The 19,538-nt window shown below is 43.8% G+C and overlaps 1 protein-coding gene across 1 annotated transcript; it reads left to right on the top strand.

The window, feature by feature from the left end:
- Positions 1-1,062: 1,062 nt before the first annotated feature.
- On the top strand, positions 1,063-13,015 carry il6st (interleukin 6 cytokine family signal transduce). Its single transcript, XM_083670617.1, has 16 exons — positions 1,063-1,199; positions 2,653-2,721; positions 3,119-3,418; positions 3,633-3,792; positions 4,469-4,629; positions 4,959-5,113; positions 5,382-5,541; positions 6,024-6,106; positions 6,914-7,157; positions 7,589-7,789; positions 8,176-8,277; positions 8,536-8,676; positions 8,879-9,019; positions 9,560-9,656; positions 10,345-10,426; positions 10,586-13,015. Exons 2-16 carry the CDS (start codon positions 2,658-2,660, stop codon positions 11,252-11,254), a joined length of 2,760 nt encoding a protein of 919 aa, XP_083526743.1. The 5' UTR covers positions 1,063-1,199; positions 2,653-2,657; the 3' UTR covers positions 11,255-13,015.
- Positions 13,016-19,538: the final 6,523 nt, after the last annotated feature.

Raw genomic sequence — 19,538 nt, 5'->3', positions numbered from 1 at the left:
TGTAGGTGCCACAGTAAACAAACATGGCTCCCGATTTCTAACATTTGTTTAAAAAACAATAACAACAGCATCCTATTTTTACACATTTATACTTAGTGGTGGAAACTAAACCACAACTAAAGGCATGCATCGTGTACTGTTGGATCCTCTTCTTGCACTTTGAAATGGAGACTTTGTGTTTGTGCTGTGACTGTTTCTCAAAATGAATAAAATATATGACGTTTTATATCATGTAGCCTCTGCTGCTCTTCGATAAATCATGAATTGGATGTTATTCACTGTGTATTACAACAGTACTGTAATTAACTTGTTATTCAAAAGAGGAGGCAGCTTTGGCCTGTGTGTGTGTGTGTGTGTGTGTGTGTGTGTGCGTGGGTGTGTGTGTGTGTGTGGGTGTGTGTGTGTGTGTGTGTGGGTGTGTGGGCGTCTGTGTGTGCTTCCATACAGACAGAAAGACTCAGATCTACACATGCTGCTTCAGCATTACTCACTGGTCTGGGAGTGTTCCTTATTCCAAGGAATAAACACAGAGGGAACGCTAGGAGTGAAATGAGAGAGGCAGGAAATAGTGATGAGTCAGTGGATTGTGTAGAATCCCCCCTTTCCTTGTAAGTTCATAACCCAGTGTTTTTTCTTGAACACAATAGCACAGTACCAGTATACTTTCCATCCTCTCGGCTAATGGATATTTCTGTCCACAAAGCTCACACTTTGGGGGGGGGGGGGTGGGGGGGGGGGTCTATGTACCTCATATCATGGCACATGCGTTTTCGGGCAAGAGGGTGGAGACTGACTGGAAAACAGTCGTGCGAAGCTCCGATGGACGATTGTGATTAGTCAGTAGTTCCGTGACAGACAGCTCTCCTGACAAATCACAGTGTCCGCGCAGATTCTCTACGCAGACTTGTAAACAAATCGTAGTCAAACGCACTATTTGACGATGGCGTTAGACCATCGCTATGTTTTTATATCTGTACTTTTTGCACCGCAGCGGTGGCATGCATGGAAACTTGTGATTGAACAAAATACTGGACCTGACAGTACAGTACAGTAGGCGGGACCATGACGACAAACAACCTCGCGAAGCGATCTTATATCGTTTAAGCTGAAACATGTTGTATCTCTATACTTTGTACGCGGTCTTAAACATTATACTCATATAGGTTGAACCCTAGTCAAAGACGTAGCTAACTTAGAAGGTGAGTGTTGTTTTTGTTGTTTGCTACTAAATATTCTTAGCGATGGGGTTTCTAAATAAATCGCTAGGCTAGCTAGCTAGCTAGCTATCAGGTTCATTGACGTTGGCATTGCAAGCAGAGTCAATAACGTGGACCTGATCGAATCCCTTTAAAACCTTTCTTTTTACTCAGGAGGGCATTTGTAAAACATAGAATTGTTCGGTCTCAAATTGAATAAAAAGCCATATAGACTAGTCCGCAGCAAGATATGGTGTGAATTATTATTATGTTGAAAAGCAAACCATGATGGCTGATGAATCTGGCAAGCTTAAAGCTATACCAGGCTGATCATACTGAATTTCTTTGATATTACATTCACATTTATGGCATTTAGCAGACGCCTTTATCCAAAGAGACTTACAACAAATACATAATACACAAATATAGTGCCATGTCACTCTGGAACAGCCTGTCAAAAATGATTCACTAACATTACCTCTCTATCTATTGTTCACTGCTCTGGTCTTTTTAAATTCACTTTAAAAGTGAGATTTTGAGCTCGACGTGGACCCAGCAATGATGAAAAGCAAAGTCGTCATTTAACTTGTGACATACTAGCTATTGGTATTATTATTATTATTATTATTATTATTATTAGCTGCTATACAAGTAGCTATTGTGTGCTGGAATATACAATTGATGCATAAAGAAATACTTTCAATATATTATGGGTGAAATGCAACAACTGTTAACCTAGACAGGTCAAGTGGTCAAGAAAAACTCGCGGCCCTGAGTTTATCCGCCGGTGACATGTCACCTACGGAATATTGTCTAGAAATAATCTGATATCTATCCTTGTCATTCACTGTTAACCGTTGTTCTTGTTTTCTGTCTGGTTTAATTTGTTTTAGAAGTTGTATGTTGCGTCTAAATTGGATTGCTTATGTCCTCTAAAGCTTTTTCTGTGATTGTGATGTCAAACCTTAAACACAGCTTTAATAGAATCTGATGTTATCACACTTAGTATGGCTGAGCTGAGGTTTCCTGATGTGTAGTCGGAAATCTCAGTCCAAGATAAAAAATCTTACTCAAGTCAAGGGACAACCTTGTTTTCTAATTTGTCTCACTATCTGATGTGAGTATAAAGGAGAATCTCGTTTCAAAACGTTCTAGAATCTCACTACCTTTTTTTGGATCAACAATGTTTTTTCATGGTGGATGCCAAGTGCTTGGGATGAACCCAAACCCTTAACCTAACCCTTACCCTAACCCTAACCATTGCCTTAACCGCTTTAAATCTCACCTTCAAAGGGATGACATCAGTCTGGCCGTCCCAAGAATCCTACTTAAAATTGACCGTGTTTTCATGGAGAGGATATTACTAAGGGGTTGGGTTTTAAGGAGATCATACTACAGTATCACTTTCTAGTCTGCATCTGAGACAACATGTTTGTATTTGTGTTTCTCCCCTCAGGCACCATGGATAGGTCGGTTCTCTTGCTGCAACTCCTGTCCTTGGCTAGCCTGGCCTTGGCTGCCAATAGTGAGTATGACTATGAATGAATTACACAATAATAATATAGTTATAACAGGGGGACCAAGGCAGTCTTCTATTTCAAAGTTTAAAAGGCCTAATGTTCAATTAACAAAGAATGAGAATGAATGAGTTTTGGCCCAAAAACAACAACCCACTACCTACCTAGCCCTTGACCTCATCACATCTCTGCACCTCCCCCACAATAACTGTTTATGATTTAGTGTTACTGTATTGTATCGTCTTGTCTCATTGCTGTTTATGTCAGTGAATGTAAAGCTCTCCACCATGCTGTACTGAAAACAACTTCCACCAACACGGGTTGTGTTGTGTGGCAATAGAAGGAACTTCCCCAGACACTTCTGACAGGATTTGATGGGTTTTCTCTTGGTTCCATCATCTTCAGGTTCTCTCATCAGATATGGAATGATCTTCCCTCAGTCTCCCGTGGTGGAGATAGGCCAGACGTTCACGGCCACCTGTGTGCTGTACGACACAGCCCAAGCCACGGCCGACGATATTTACTGGACGCTGAAAGACGTGACGGTGCCCGAGGAGCAGTACACCAAGATCAACCAGTCAGCGGTCAGCGTGACCATAACCATCACCAGAGACACGCCCAGCTGGCTAATGTGTAAAACGTATAACAAGCAGAGTACAGGAATCAACAAACTGCAAATCCACGGGATCATTATGAAGAAGGGGTGTAAGTAGGCCTACAATGCTACCAATGCTACATTTTTTTATAATGACTATCAATCAATCAATCAAATTGATTTGTATAGGGATTTTTACAAGACTATTGTCTCAAAGTCAACAAGAACAATACGAAACAATATAAACAATAAATACAAACAATATGAACTAACACCGAACCATAGACCAGAGTTGATTGTGTTCCATCCTCTGGTCCTGGTCAGATGTTCCTGTGAAGCCTGAGCGTCTATCCTGCATGGCCGTCCAGTCCGGCTCCCAGATCTCCGCTAACGTATCTTGCTTCTGGGATGCCGGGAAGATGGAGGAGCTGCCTGGGGGAGTAGAGGAGGTGCCCACTACCTACACGCTGTTCGCCACCATCGTGTAAGTCACTGGCTCTATGGATACGCACTGCGGCGTTTGGGTCAGGGGAGGCTGGTGGAGGTAGAACTCGGAGGACGGGCTCATTGTAATGGATATCTCATTCCATTCCATGCTTTACAACCAGCCCGTCCTCTGATTTCGACCTCCATGAATGATAATGAATGATATTACCAGGCCCAGACAGTAGTCTTGCTCTGTTTTCCGGATAAATGTAGGCATAAGATAAAGCTGTTTTTTTTTTTTATTAATGCATTGTGATGATTTCGAGGAGAATCATATCACGTCGTCGAGTTGATGTTACCTACGGATAGTGTGCAACTGAAATCAGCATTTTGAGTTGGTGGACTTTCCCTTTAATGTGTTTAAATTCCAGGCTGTGGGGCAACAAAAGGTGAACATTTTGAAGGGGTGTGTGTAGACTTTCGATAGGGACTTGTATTACGTACATGTCATACATTTCAATAGCTCTCTGCAATCAGTTAATCTGTGAAACGGCTGGCTCCAGTTCTGATCAAGAGTCTTAAACTGTGGCTGCTTGTGGTTTCCCTTCAAACAAACTGGATCATATTAGCCGTTAGGCAACTAATATTAGCCATAGTAGCCATCAACTAATGTACGCCGGATTGGCGGAAAAATAAGGAGAATCAACTCAAAGCGAGTTCATATTTCCCTGCAGGGACTCCAACAAGACATACAACAGTAAGGCACAGAGGAGCAGCGGCTTCATCACCTTTGGAACGTTCCCGATGTTCATGGAGCTGGAGGTTTGGGTGGAGGTTGAGAACGGACTGGGGAAGGTCCATTCAGATGTCCTGGGCAAAGCGGCAGAGGAGCTGGGTAGGTGGACGCCTATGGACCTCGGTCTCATTATGATGATTTGTTCAAAATGTTTAAAGGAGAGAGGGAAGTCTACTCCTTATTACAGTCTTCACGGATAGAGAAGAGGGTATAGAGTGTAACGTGGGTACAATATATATATATATAGAAAGTTTCCAAAAGTTTTGGTTAAACAACAGACAGATCACTTTTGGTGGCCTAAAATAGGGGAACTGTGTCTTTTTGAGTGTCGAGCCCAAAAGAAGATAAAAATGCTTCACTGTCCCATTACTTCCGCAGGGCACTACTGTATGCAGTGTAATGATCTATATGTCTGTCCTGTTTTGCAGTGAAAATGAACCCCCCCTCCAAAGTCATAATCATCTCGGAGAAGCAATTTGCCAGATCTCTCATCGTGAACTGGACCCACCCTATCCACAAATCCTTCGGCACGCTGAAGTACAACATCCGCTACTGCAAGGCCAACGCCGAAGAGTGGACCGAGGTGAATATACATTTTACAGGTTTTAAGTAATACATAACAATGTACATATTATTCTCACAGGCTATTTGGTCAACTGGGAAGCAAACCTGTATTGTTATGATGTTTTTTAGTTAAAGGGACAGTAAAGGGACTCAAAATTTGTTCACTCCAAAACATTTTCTGGCGTTCTCAGAGTCACTTTGATTGTCTCTATAGATCATTGTAATGGTGGTCTTTGATGTCGTGTGTCCTGGTGTCTAATGTGCTGCCCCCCCCCCCCCCCCCTCAGGTGCCCCGGGTAGACACTCAGGAGTACAGGGAGACATTCCGGCTGCAGAGCCTGAGGCCTGACACCGTGTATGTGGTTCAGGTGCGCTGTATTCAAGACAAGGACTACGGCTACTGGAGTGACTGGAGCGGTAACACCACCGCCAGGACCTCCGAGACCGGTGAGTGCAGGAGCCAGTCATTACACAACCGTTAAAGGGGAAGTTTACCTTGAATCAATTTCGATGTCTATTTCTGGTCAATCCACAGTGCACACCGTCTCGACGAGCACCATTGCATGTGCAGCTGCACCATTGCTATCGAAACCTGAGGCCTGTGTTTACTTCCTAAAAAAGTTATTAAAGTACGCCAGAGAGTTGTTCCACTCTGACCCTGTTCCACTATGCCAGTGATTCCAATGGAAGGACTTCGCGTGAGAGGAAGGGGGGTCTTGGGAGTTGTACGAATTGACACAAATGGGCAATTTGGAGCGTCAGGACTGATCGGGGCATTCAAAGATCTATCTTGACTTGAACGGCAATGAAACCCATCGAGTCAGTGTCTGTAGATGTTCATTGTGTCAGTATGCGTGGTAGAACTGTACCATGATGTCTGTCATTGGTGAGATGTGTGACCGACTTCTCCTCCGTCCTTTCTTCTCCAGAGCCCTCCAGTAAGCCTGATCTGTGGAGGGTGGTCATGCCCATCCAGGGCCAAGCTGAACGGAGAATACAAGTGATGTCTAAGGTAAGGCAAGAAACACTGACACTTTACATACAACACGCATGCGATAGTCAGGATTTTAATCCACTGTCTGGTTAACAGTGAAGAATGAAGTCCTCATCGACATTCGAAAGAAGAGTCCTCATCGACATACGATTCCCCAGTTGCTTCGCAACTGCTTTCAAATCCTGTCATGTGTTTTAAAGTCTGGGTAAAGTCTTTATTGTCTGGTTGCCAGTTGATCAGTGGTCCTCTGTGGCTCAGTTGGTAGAGCATGGCGCTAACAATGCTTAGGTTGTGGGTTCGATTCCCGTTGGGACCATATATACTGAAATGTACGCACTCACTGCAATGTAAGTCGCTTTGGATAAAAGCGTCAGCTAAATGGCATATATTATTATGATATAGCGATATATATTATGATCACTGGGTCTTATTTCAATGATGGATAGATTTTAACAAACAAGACACATACAGTATCTGATGTTGTTATATTTGAGGAGTCTCCCCACAATGTCAGAGCTGCTGACAGTGTTGACTCTTTTAAGACCTTGCTAAAAACCCATCTGTTCCGGCAGGCTTTTAATGTATAGGGCTGTATGTTATGTCATGTATATTCTGTGACTGTCCTCTCTATTCTTATTTTCATATTTTTTGTTAAGTGCTTTGAGTCCATGAGAAAGTGCTGTACAAATGTAACATATTATTATTATTATTATTATTACTATCACTTTAAAATTGGTTTCATGAGAATCACCATATGACTCTATGGAATCCCATCCCTTCATCGTAGCCTAAATGATAAGATGTGAAATATCTGTCCTCTGCCAGGCTCCTGTGGAGTGTAATGGAAGGGTCCGGAGCTACAGGGTAAAGATCCAGGACTGGGATTGGGAGAACGTGGTGGTGAACGGCTCTGAGGCTGAGCTGGAGGCCTGGTCGCAGGAGAGGAAGATCACTGTCCTCCGCCAGATAACCCTGTCTGAGAAGAGGAGGGTCTACGCTGAAGTGATTGCCAGCAACTCTGCCGGCCAGTCGCCTAGTGCCCTGCTAGTTATCCCTAAAGTAACACAAGGTGTGTGTGTGTGTGTGTGTGTGTGTGTGTGTGTGTGTGTGTGTGTGTGTGTGTGTGTGTGTGTGTGTGTGTGTGTGTGTGTGTGTGTGTGTGTGTGTGTGCGTGCGTGCGTGCGTGCTGCCTTGCTGGCTGGATACCACGTATATCGATGTTCCTATAATACTTCTTCCTCAAGCATTCATAATTACTGATTTCGATATCTGAATTATAATGTTAAATTAATCCAAATTACAGTATTACTTATTTGTTTCATTACCTTGAAAGACATTGTGATGTGTCCTGTGTGTTCCGTGAACATCGTATTCATCATATCAAACATTCTCAAACAGGTTTTTTTTTTTGGTGTACTTTGTAGCAATGCTTATGAGTAGCGTGTGGTTTCCTGTGCTCATGAGAAGTGTGTATTTATGTTAATGTTATGTGTGCTCCAGAGCCCCCTCCGGTGGAGTCGTTGGGCTGGTACACCCACGAGGGCCAGCTGTGGGTGGAGTGGCAGCCCCCCAACATGACCGCCAGCTTGGCTGGGCTCCCCAGGGCGGTTACAGAGTATCTCGTGGAGTGGGTGTCTGTCAGCGACGGCCAGATGGACTGGCAGAGAGAAGGCAAACAAGCCAGGACCGCAGCCATCAGAGGTCAGGATGAGGCGGCTCTTTATAGTCATGGTTGACTTAGCTAATTGAGCTAAGTTATGGTTGACTGAGCTCACCTTAGCTAATTTATGGTTAACTTAGCTCACCTTAGCTAATTTATGGTTAACTTAGCTAACTTAGCTAAGTTTAGTGCTGGGCAACACATTATCGTTTTATTTGGCTACCAGCTCTTTTCAGTGTGCTCTTCAAGTTTTTAGTGGTGGTTTCCTGGGCACAGATTAAGCCAAGTCTTGGAACAAATTGTATTTCCAGAACATTTTAGGCTTAATTTGTGTCTGGAAAACTTTTAAGACCTTTTTGAGATGTAGACCAGGCATGCATATGGTTTTGGTGTCTAATAAAGATAATTCCACGTTTTCCCCATGCAGGAAAACTAGAGAAGTATAAACGCTATGACATCTCTGTGTATCCGCTGTACTCTGGAATGGTTGGGAAGCCTGTCACCACAGCAACCTTTCTGGAACAAGGGGGTAAGACACACACACCCCACACACACACACACACACACAAACACACAAACACGACATGGATCAATCATTATGTTGTCTACGTTAACTGTCAACTGATCTTCAAAACCTTGATCAGCTAAATCAGCTGTGTCACTGCTGTCCTGGGACAAAAGCCTGCAGTACTGCAGCTCTCCAGCACCAGGAGTGAGCAGCACTGATTTAGTAACGTAGTTGAACTCATAGCAATTTCTCTGTCATCTCTCTCCCTGGCTGCTGTAGTTCCTTTGGAGGGTCCGTCAGTGAAGCTGAGGCCAGGGACGAACGAAGCAGAGGTGGAGTGGATGGAGATCCCTCTGGATAGACAACAAGGCTTCATCACCAACTACACCATCTATTACACCACAGGGGGCCAGGAACACTGTACGTACTGTACACACACACACACACACACACACACAGACAGACCCGCGCGTACACACACACACACACACACACACACACACACACATGTCTTGACCCAATTTACTGTCATCTTGCTCCACTTGTGCAGTCCTGCTGTACTGGCAACTCAGCGTGGCGTTTTCGAGTGTGTGTTCACCTCTGTGACTGTGTTGTTTTGCAGCCGTCAGCGTGTCTCCTGACACCTACTCCTACACGCTCAGACACCTGTCCAGCAGCAGTAACTACATGGTGCGGGTCATGGCCTCTACTGTGGTGGGACACACAAACAGCACCGACTTCTCCTTCATTACCCACACCTACGGTGAGGGTTACCAGGGACCGCTGTTCTAGAAACAAGCCCACATACGACCAACGCCAACATGTTACACGAAGATAACGCCCACATGTGTTAACACCCACAAGGCGTTCTATCTTAGTCATGTATTTCCAAAATTGCACCATGGCATTTTCACTAAATTGTTCCTGAGCACACAAATATTTAATACTACAAATGCAATATTTTGCACTCTGTTAAACTTATGTCCCTCTGTAACTTCCCCTGGGCTGCCATCCATTCTCCCTCTGTAGTTCTAGTTGTTAAGTCTAGTGAATCTCTACAATATGTTGTAGATCTCATCTTAATGTTGTATTCTAGATCTCTTCTTTTTTTAAATCTCCTCTGTGTGTTGTGTCTGTGTTGTGTCTGTGTTGTGTCTGTGTTGTGTCTGTGTTGGGTGTGTGTGTGCTCTGTGTGTGTGCTCTGTGTGTTGTGTGTTGTGTGTGTGTGTGTGCTCTGTGTGTGTGCTCTGTGTGTGTGCTCTGTGTGTTGTGTGTGTGTGTGTGTGTGTGTTGTATCCATCAGCCCCGGGCCAGATAGAGGGCATCGTGGTGGGAGCGTGTTTCGCCTTCCTGTTCGTGGTGTTGATGACCATGCTGCTCTGCATGTGCAAGAAGGACTCGTGAGTCACCCTGTCTCTCCTACACTGTGACAGCCTGGTTATGTTCATGTTCACCACCACAGATTATTATATCGTCATATTTACGACTCCTGGAAAGTTTACCGCAGCAGTTCTGGCTCCATTCTGTGAAGAGAGGAGTAGAGAGACATGCGTCATTGCTGAAGAATTTGGCTCCGCTTGATATCATACAGTAGATCACCTGTCTAAACAAAGCACTTACTGAAATAGCTGTGTGTGCGTGTGCGGGATTCCCCGTCATAAGATCCCTTGTCCATTGGACTAAAGCCATCAGGCCTGGGTTGAAATAAGGACTTCCTTTTCAAAGAACGATTGCTTCAGTGGAACCAACAGAATAGTTCCAAAGGAATAGTTCCACATGTTCCCATCCTGCATGCTTAAACCAAACACAAAGGAACAAACTAATACCTAGAACTAGTAACCATAAGCATTTACATTTATGGCATTTAGCAGACGCCTTTATCCAAAGCAACTTAGAACAATACATTTCTTTAAGTAAGTGAATCATCTATCCAACAGTCATCATAACACAAAGTAATCAATGCTCACACCAGGGGCCATAGGCAGTCGTAATACCAGTAGGCTATAAGCCATATTGATATGATGAGAAACGGATGTGTGTACAGGTCGTTCTAAAAGGCGTTTTCTAACCATGCCTTGTTTTGTGTAGGATCAAGAAGATCTTCTGGCCGGTCGTCCCAGATCCCTCCAACAGCACCATCGCCACCTGGACACCTGACTTCCCCACCAAAGTAGGTCCCAGTGCCTCTGCACTGACGTGGGAAGAAACAAACAGGAACTTAGATGATCTATGTCCCACAGACAAACACCTGTCCTAGATTCAGATGTGCACCAACTTCACCTATATCTAACCCCACCAACCCTCTTCCCCCCCCCCCCCCCCCCCCCAGGCGGACAGCCCCAAGGAGAGCATCCTGACAGATGTGAGCGTGGTGGAAGTGGACGTGTTTGACAGGAAGTCCCTGTACGAGGAGGACAAGACGTGCCTGCCCCTGAAGAAGGACAAGTACCTGTCGGAGGAGCACAGCAGCGGCATCGGAGGCTCCTCCTGCATGTCCTCGCCGCGCCAGAGCGTCTCCGACAGCGACGAGGGCGGAGACTCGGGCCAGACCACGGCCAGCACGGTCCAGTACTCCTCCGTGGTGGCCGCCTCCACCGGCTACAAGACCCAGACCCCGGGGTCCCTCCCCCCCCAGACCCAGGCCCAGGCTCAGCACGTTTTCGCCCGCTCTGAGTCCACCCAGCCCCTGCTGGACTCAGAGGAGCACCCTGACCTCCACCACCACCACCTCCAGGAGGGGCAGGAGTCCCGCTACCCCAGGAACCCCTACTTCAGACGCTCGCCGGCGGGTAACGAGGACAGCCGTCCGCCTGCGGAGTTCAACCAGCTGGAGATGGAGGAGCAGGGCGGAGCCTCGTCGCTCAGGTTCAGCCCATTGGAGGAGGGGTCTCAGCAGACCACGCCCACAGAGGAAGAGGAGACCCCTGATTGGCAGCCGACGTCAGCAGGACCCGCCCCTAGCTATATGCCTCAGCTGAGTGGCTACAGGCCGCAGTGAGGGGGAGGAGTCAGAGGATGTTGACTTTTGTTTGCAATAGCGTAATTCCTCCGTGCCTTTTGTTCATTTTCAAATGGTCATTTCAAAGCTTTAAAAGTCCAAGTGTGTTTTTAGAATGATGTCAGTGAGTCTATTAGGTTTTGCACTTTTCCAAACTGCCAATCATGAACTGCACTGTGTGTCCATCGTAACACGCTTCACAAACTGACCGTTCCGGTTTGGAGACTTAGCCTTTGTCTTGAGGCTTTTACTGTCGTAACGTCCTAAAAAGCTAATAGAATCACAGAAGTCATGACTTGTAAATGTAGTTTCTCACATAGCTTCAAGCTGACAACTTTTTCATACTATTACCATTGTATAATAAGTATATATACATATATGAATGTAATTAACAGATATATGCTGCACAGCAACCAAGTGTTTCCCCTGATGTTGCCAGGATGGTAAATGTCATGGTATAGCGCCCTCTTGTGTCCTATTCTCCACATTACCCTGACATGCCTGACCACTACCATTTCATTTCACTGACTAAGCATCATCTGTGCTGCTCTGCTTTGAGTGAGCAAACTTGACTTTGTATCATGCCCAGTCCAGAAGTGGGCTAGTGGGCTGTACTTCTCTACAGCCTGACCAGGGGTCACTCCTACAGCCTGAGGGTCAAGGGTCACTTTGAAGGGACACAGTTTGGTGAAGCATCATAACAAGAGAGAGGACTTGAAGAAAGAGGAGTGATGATGACAAGCTGTACAACAGGGTTGCAGTGTATGGACCCCCCCCCCCCCCACACACACACACACACAACACAAACACTCACGCACGCACACACAATGTGATGTGTATGTTTTAAATGATGATAATTATCACAAGAGATAAGACAGAGAGAGAATAACAGTTTGACTACATCAGCCTTCTATAATGCTTTATTCATTTGGTTGTCAAGAACTTTGCTGTAGGTGAATTGATGAATGCCATGATTTTTTAATGTTCATTTCAAATACTATGAATTCTACATGTTTTATCATTGTAATTTTAATTCGATCAGGTAACAAACACATTTCCTTTTGGCTTCAATGTTGCTGCAATTGAAGGTCAGACTTTCAGAGATTACTGTTGCATGCAAGTGTTGCAGATTACCTTTCTGTATGTATAATTTTGTTACTGATACTGAGACAGAGAAAGAGAGAGAGGTTTCAGTTGATTTTGTTACATTTTGTTGATCAACAGGACCTGTTCAACAGGACCTGCCACTTCCAGAGGTGCTCCTACAGAAGCAAAGACAAAGAATGTTACACTGATAGAAATGTAAATATTGTTTCAGTCCTGAGGAGCCATCATGACGCCCGTATTAACTTAACACTACTTCCTGTTATAGCAGGAAACACAGACACGCCTACAGTCCTCCTCTTTCACTGCATGTCACCTGAATACATGTGCCCTTTTGGAGCACGGGTTGTGAATGTACAACATTATACAATATGAAATAAACAATAGGAAATGTCTGTTGGCTCCTGTCTGCTTCTTCTTTCAGAAATGTTTATGAATGTGAACCAAAAGAGTGTTGAGTTGTTGCCTGAGTGGTGACCTCTTCACCCCCACTACCTCCCTATACAAGTTTCTCTCCTGTTAATAAAAAAAATAAAACATAATCCTCTAGCATTGTGACTGCCTATGGCCCCTGGTCTGAGCATTGATTACTTTATCTTATGATGATTGATGGATAGATGATTCACTTACTCAAACAAATGTATTTGTTGTAAGTCGCTTTGGATAAAGGCTTCTGCTAAATGCCATAAATGTAAATGTAATGTAAATGTAAATGTGAATGTGTTTAATTTTGAATTTGACTATGGATACTGTACCTTGCTACACTATTAACAAGGGCACCCACCACCCCCCAAAAAAGGATTCTTCTAATTTTTGGCCCCTGGTCTGAGCATTGATTACTTTATCTTATGATGATTGATGGATGATTCACTTACTCAAACAAATATATTTGTTGTAAGTCACTTTGGATAAAGGCGTCTGCTAAATGCCATAAATGTAAATGTAAATGTAAATGTAATTGTTTCTTTGTCGTGTTCATTTGTTTCAAGCAAGAAGCAATAAATCATGAATAAGCCTATAAAGTTTTACTGGCAGAGACGACTCACCAGGTTTTGAGATTATGGCCATCTTTTCTTTTTTTTTTCTTGGGTGGGAAAAACAGATAAACAATGAGACTAATGTGGTGGAAATCAAACCGAGTTTAATAAATTCTCGGAGAAAAACAGACAACTGTCTATGTGTTATTTATTATTAATCAAACAGCGAACACAGATACAGAATAAGTCACACTGCAAGTATGGATCAGAGTAGTACTGTAGGCTGACTGACAAAGAGCAGCACTAACACAGAGATATTAATACAAACCAGATAAGGAAAGTGCGTACAAAGCATTAATACATCTGGTGCAGAGAAAAGGGAGTACGGCCTTGAAAACTAGCCTTGTGGATTCACATCTGTATGTGGCGAGTTCAGACAGGAACGTGCTTGTTTGTCACATTACCAGAATACGAGTTGTTTTTCTTCTTTTCTCACAGATATTAAGGTCATCTAAGGCAGCGTTTCCCAACCGCTGTGCCGCGGCACACTAGTGTGGTTGACAGTGATGGAGGTCGTGGTTGACAGTGATGGAGAAGTTTTTCAAATGGAAAAATGCAAACTCCGAACTGGGCCCTGGACAAGATTCTGACCCAGGTGAAGGCCCTAGTATGAGTGGTGGTAAAAAGAACACTGGCCTAGGCTACAGATTCCCAACCGTGATATGCTGACTGTGTAACGCATAAAATGGATTCATGTTGGAAATTGCTCATGGTCCCACATTTAAAAGTAAGAAGTTGTAAGGCAGTAGATTTTGACGAAACAATAAATAACACTAACCCTAACCCTACATTTTAAAAACTGTTCACTGGTGCAGGTGTACGCAACATACTGTAACGACCCTGTGTAAGGCCCGTTAGCAGCTCCGCCAAGGGAGTTAACTCTCTTGGTGTTGTGGCTAGCGCGGCCGGTTTGTAAGCGGAAGGTTGCGAGTTCGATACCCGCTTGAGGCAAGCTACTCTACCCCGCCGTTCGTTACATTGGTGTCAGAAGTGGGATGGTGCCCGTGAGGCCATCTGAGAGGCGTGTCCACGTGAGAGACTTGTATAGTGAAGCGTGAGGGCACGCTCTCCCGAACGGAGGGGATAGTGTAACGACCCTGTGTAAGGCCCGTTAGCAGCTCCGCCAAGTGAGTTAACTCTCTTGGTGTTGTGGCTAGCGCGGCCGGTTTGTAAGCGGAAGGTTGCGAGTTCGATACCCGCTTAAGGCAAGCTACTCTACCCCGCCGTTCGTTACAATACGTAACCTATTAGATATAGGAGCAAAACAATATTTGAAGCATTCAAACGATCTAAATGGCCACTTTATTGTCAATATACATTATTTTACACTTTGCAAAAAAATGAACACGTCATTTTAGAATATTGGCAAAGCGAGAACATTTTTAAGCACTGCGTGGGGATTTGCTGGGCATTGTTGTCGTGACAACGGACGCAACAATGCCCCGACGTTTAATGCGCAATAAAAACATAATGATTCTAAAATAGTATTCAGACAAGACTGCTTTGATTTCACACTCAACTTTTCAACCGATTAATTAGCATGCCTTTATTCACAACAAATTAAAGATGGAGAGAGGAACGATTGTTGATCTGCTTAAATCAAAGGACAACACGATTTTTCACCTAAGACAGACCCTCCAAAATATGTCTACGGGAGACTTTATAGGTAACAATATGCAGATGTGTAGGCTCCAGATGGAGAGAAAGAGCAGAGAGATGACTGCACAGTACCAGGCCGCTCTGAGTGAGAAGGACAAGAAGCTCTACTCTCTCCGGCAGCTCCTAGACAACCACCAGCTAAACGAGCAGAGAACCATCAGGGCCCTGGAGGATAGGTGGAAGAAGGAGAGAGAAGGTCTAGAGACGGGGAGGAGGCAAGTTGTCGAGTGGGGACTCTCCACCTTCAAACAAAAAGATGACGTCATTCTTTCTCTTGGCCTCAAAGTGGAGTCCCTTGAGAAGGAGGCCGAAGCTACCAAGGAGAGAGAGAGGAAATGGGTAGAGGAGAGGAGCGAAATGGAGAGCAGGGCGAGAGACGTAGAGGTGAGGGAGATATTCAGGGTCAAAGAGAAAGAGAAGCAAATCAACTATCTCCTTCAGGCTATGGAGAGGTCTAAAAGAAAACAGGACAAAATGGCCAAAGCCCACACAGACCTCCAGAACCTCTGTGCCTCACAGGAGAAGAACTGGAGAGCAGAAAGGGAGGAGATGGAGAGGCAGGCCAGAGAGGCAGAGCAGAGGAAGATGGAGGAGAGAAATGAAATGGCCACCCTCCAACAAACCCTGGAGTCTCTACAAACCCAACTGGATGACATGTCCAAGGCCCACGTGGACCTCCAGACCCTCTTAGCTGCTCAGCAGGAGGAACGGAGAATGGACAATAATGAGAAGACCAGAGAGATAGATAGTCTCAGCGAGGCCCTCTACTCTTCCCAACTCTACTCTGTTCAAATGGAAAAGTCCGCTAGCTGTCTCCGGGCCCTCTCTGTGAGAGAGAGGAAGGAGATGAGGGAGATGGAGAGGAGGATGAACAAGGCTGTGGAGAAGTGTCTGACCAAGGAGAAAGAAGTGGAGACCTTGGAAAGAGAGAGGGAGGAGCTGCGACAGCTGCAGAAGCTGAAGGACTGCGAGGATGAAAAGGAGAGACAGGAGATGAGAGATCAGCTCGCCATGAAGGCCATAGAGCTGGAGAAAGCTGAGAAAAAGGTACAGTACTGGCACTTCAATGAATCATTGGACTTATCTACATTACTTTAATGAAAACAGGGTCAAAAACAGTTGATCATCATGTTATAAAGCCCGAAGTTGTTGTCATTATGTGGTTTTGTACTTTAATACCATATCTCGTTTCAGATCCATTCAAGGAAAGGATTCATGAAGTTCTTCAAGCGACAGAACAGGGCCGACATCCCGGATGGAAAGAAAGTGAATGGCAGGAATGAGAGAGAGAAGAAAAAGAAGGAGTCCTGTTAAGGATGATTGCTGTCCTTCTTTTTATTTTTGCAAACCCTCCCCACCACCCCCACCCCCCCCACACACTTTTCCTACCTTCCCATCAACCCCCCCCCAGTCCCGTCCTCCAGCCCCCCAGCCCTCCAGCTCCCTAGCCTCCTAGCTCCCTAGCCCCTAGCCCCCAGCCCCCTAGCTCCCTAGCCTCCAGCCCCCTAGCCCCCAGCCCCCTAGCCCCCAGCCCTCAGCCCCCAACTCTCTCTCCCTCCCCCCTCCTCCCTCTCTCCATCCCTAACCCTAACCCTAACCCTAACCCAATTCTCCTTATAGTCTTATTTTGATCCTTATAGCATTTTCTGTCAAATGGACTGAGATAAATAAACCATCTGATTATCTCCTAAACACCATGACTGAAGTACATCATTGACTTGTATTCTTTTTCCATTGTGTTTATCATCCACCCACTCTCATTCAAGTTCACTTTGTTCTAGCTTAGACTTCCACAGTCTCAATGTCTAGCTCTCATTTAGCCAGTCTGAGTAATGTGCGTGTGTGCATGCATGTGTGTGTGTGCGTGTGCGTGTGTGTGTGTGTTTGTTTGTGTATGTGTGTTTGCATATAGGTAGACTTGTGTGTTTGTGTGTGTGTGTGTGTGTGTGTGTGTGTGTCTGTGTGTCTGTCGCTCTCCTTATGTTATGCCAACACACTTAAATATGACTAATACTGTAGGACTACACACAAGCTGCTGTTGTTATAGTTTATAACTTATTTATAACTCATTTTGACATTTTACATTTAAACTTTAGCCATTCAACGCTCTTTTCTAGAGCCACGTATGCACAATAGGTGCAGTTGTCTAAAGTCAGTGAAACAATATATCACAATCATTGCAAGTAGGCTAATCATTGTGCACAAGTGCTGGTATTTATTAAGTGCAGGTCCCTCACAAGTAGGAAATGTTGGGAAGTGCAATGGTGGTTATTAGAACAGTGCCACTACTCCCACTCTAGCAATCTGAATTCATCTACTGTAGGTGTAGTTGCGCAGATGTCTCACACGCGAAGCGTATGAAGAAACGCATGCCCTAATATCGGGACAGATTCGTAATTATTTGAGTTGAGTAGATTCTGCGATTACAACAGATTAATAATGAGTTATTTGATTAGGATAGCAGTCTGTTGTATTGTAGCATACAAGTACCGTACGTGTACTGTGCGTAGTCCTACTTTGAAGTCCCCGAACTCCGTGCGTAAAAATATATCCAAATTACCAGTAGCCTAAGGATACATTCGTAAATTTCCTAACTAATAGACTATACATGTTACATAAAATTAGGTTACATCCTATATAATATGTACAAAATAGATGGCTAATCATACAATGAATTGTCAATGTCGCTCCAATTAAAATGTTTTAAAACAACAAATAACTCATAGACTTTACAACTTTACGAACATCACGAATAATAAGTGCGTCTAAAGGCGATGTGAGATTCAAATCTTGTCATACTACATTTTATGCAGTGAAATGTTTCTCTCTGATTTACATTTGTGAAATATTTATTAAATGAATATTTTTAAAATGCCTTCATAACCTTCCCTTTCCAATAAATTCAGTCCGTCCAGTCTATCCAGATTATTATCTTATTGCTCGTCTCTCTCTGCCCTCACAAAATGGTATTTCCCACCTACATCTGTACCTGATTCATAACTCTTATACAGAAAGTTTCGCTTTCTGAATATGATGTTTGTGGAACAAATGAAAATTAAGTACCGTACTAGAAATATTCATGTAAAGATAGAAACTTAAATGTTCTGATGTCGATGAATGACTAATTGCATACTTCCATGTCGGCGATCCAAGGTAAATCGTTGAAATATCTATGAAATTGATGAGATAAATGAACTATTTTGGTCTTAATTTATATTTATCCTATTAAGTGTGAGGGGTAGACTATGGTCAAGGTTAGGATCAAATCTAAATTTAGGGAGGAAAGGATATAGACTACAACTACCTGTTATTTTTGTGTGAAAGATTAATTAAAGGAAGATTAGAAAAAAATCCATTAATGCCTCCATAAGCTTCCGTTTCCAATACGTTGAGTAAAAATAAGCATATTTACGTTATCCAGATTATTTGGTTTGCAGTAGTTTATTGCTCTTTTGTCTCTGCCCTCACAAAATGGTATTTCCCCACCTACCTGATTCACAACTCTTATACAGAAAATTTCGCTTTTGAAAATCACATTTTTACTAAAACAAATACAGACGGTGGTAGAACTACATTATTTGATTGGCCCAGAGGCGATTACCTAATCTGTTACCTAATTCTTTATCACCCAATGACATCAGCCCTATTGATAAACTAGTTCAGTGCATTGATCATATCAACTCGTGGATGTCCCATAACTTCCTGCAATTAAACAAAGATAAGACGGAGGTCTTAATCATCGGAACAAATGTCGAACGAGAGAAACTATGCACTGGCTTAAAGTCTCTAGTACAAAACACCAAGCCCCTTGCAAAAAATCTTTGCGTACTTCTAGACCCTGATTTGAATTTTGAATCACACATCAGTAATATCACTTTTTATCACCTTCGAAATATTGCCAAAGTGCAACCATTTCTCTACCAGGCAGATACTGAGAGACTTATGCATGCATTTATCACTAACAGGTTCGATTACTGCAATGCTCTCTTCTCTGGTCTACCTAAAAAAACTAAACAAGCTACAGATCATTCAGAATGCAGCAGCAGACGAAGAACACACATCTCTCCTGTCTTAAAGTCTCTTCATTGGCTGCCTATCAGTTTTAGAATTGATTTCAAGATCCTTTTACTGGTATTCAAATCACTAAATGGTCTAGCGCCTGAATACCTGTCAGATATGCTTTCAGTTTACAGTCCATCGAGACCTCTCAGGTCCTCTGACACTGGTCTTTTAGTCATACCCGGGGTGAGGACAAGGAAATACGGGGGGGCAGCTTTTAGTGTCTATTGTCCTTGCCTCTGGAATAATTTACCTCATGAGCTTAGGGCGTCATAATCCATAAACACTTTTAAAAGAAACCTCAAGACACACCTTTTTAGCTTAGCTTTCTCTTAACCCATTTGCACTTCTATTTTTGTTTTATTTTATTTACCATTATTTACTCTTAATCCATTATTATTTCTATTTCTGTTCTATTCTCTATG

Source organism: Argentina silus (assembly GCF_951799395.1).
Source record: "Argentina silus genome assembly, chromosome: 5".
NCBI classification, from domain to species: domain Eukaryota; kingdom Metazoa; phylum Chordata; class Actinopteri; order Argentiniformes; family Argentinidae; genus Argentina; species Argentina silus.
The sequence above is the reverse complement of the archived record's forward strand: the minus strand, read 5'-3'. Positions and strand labels throughout refer to the sequence as shown.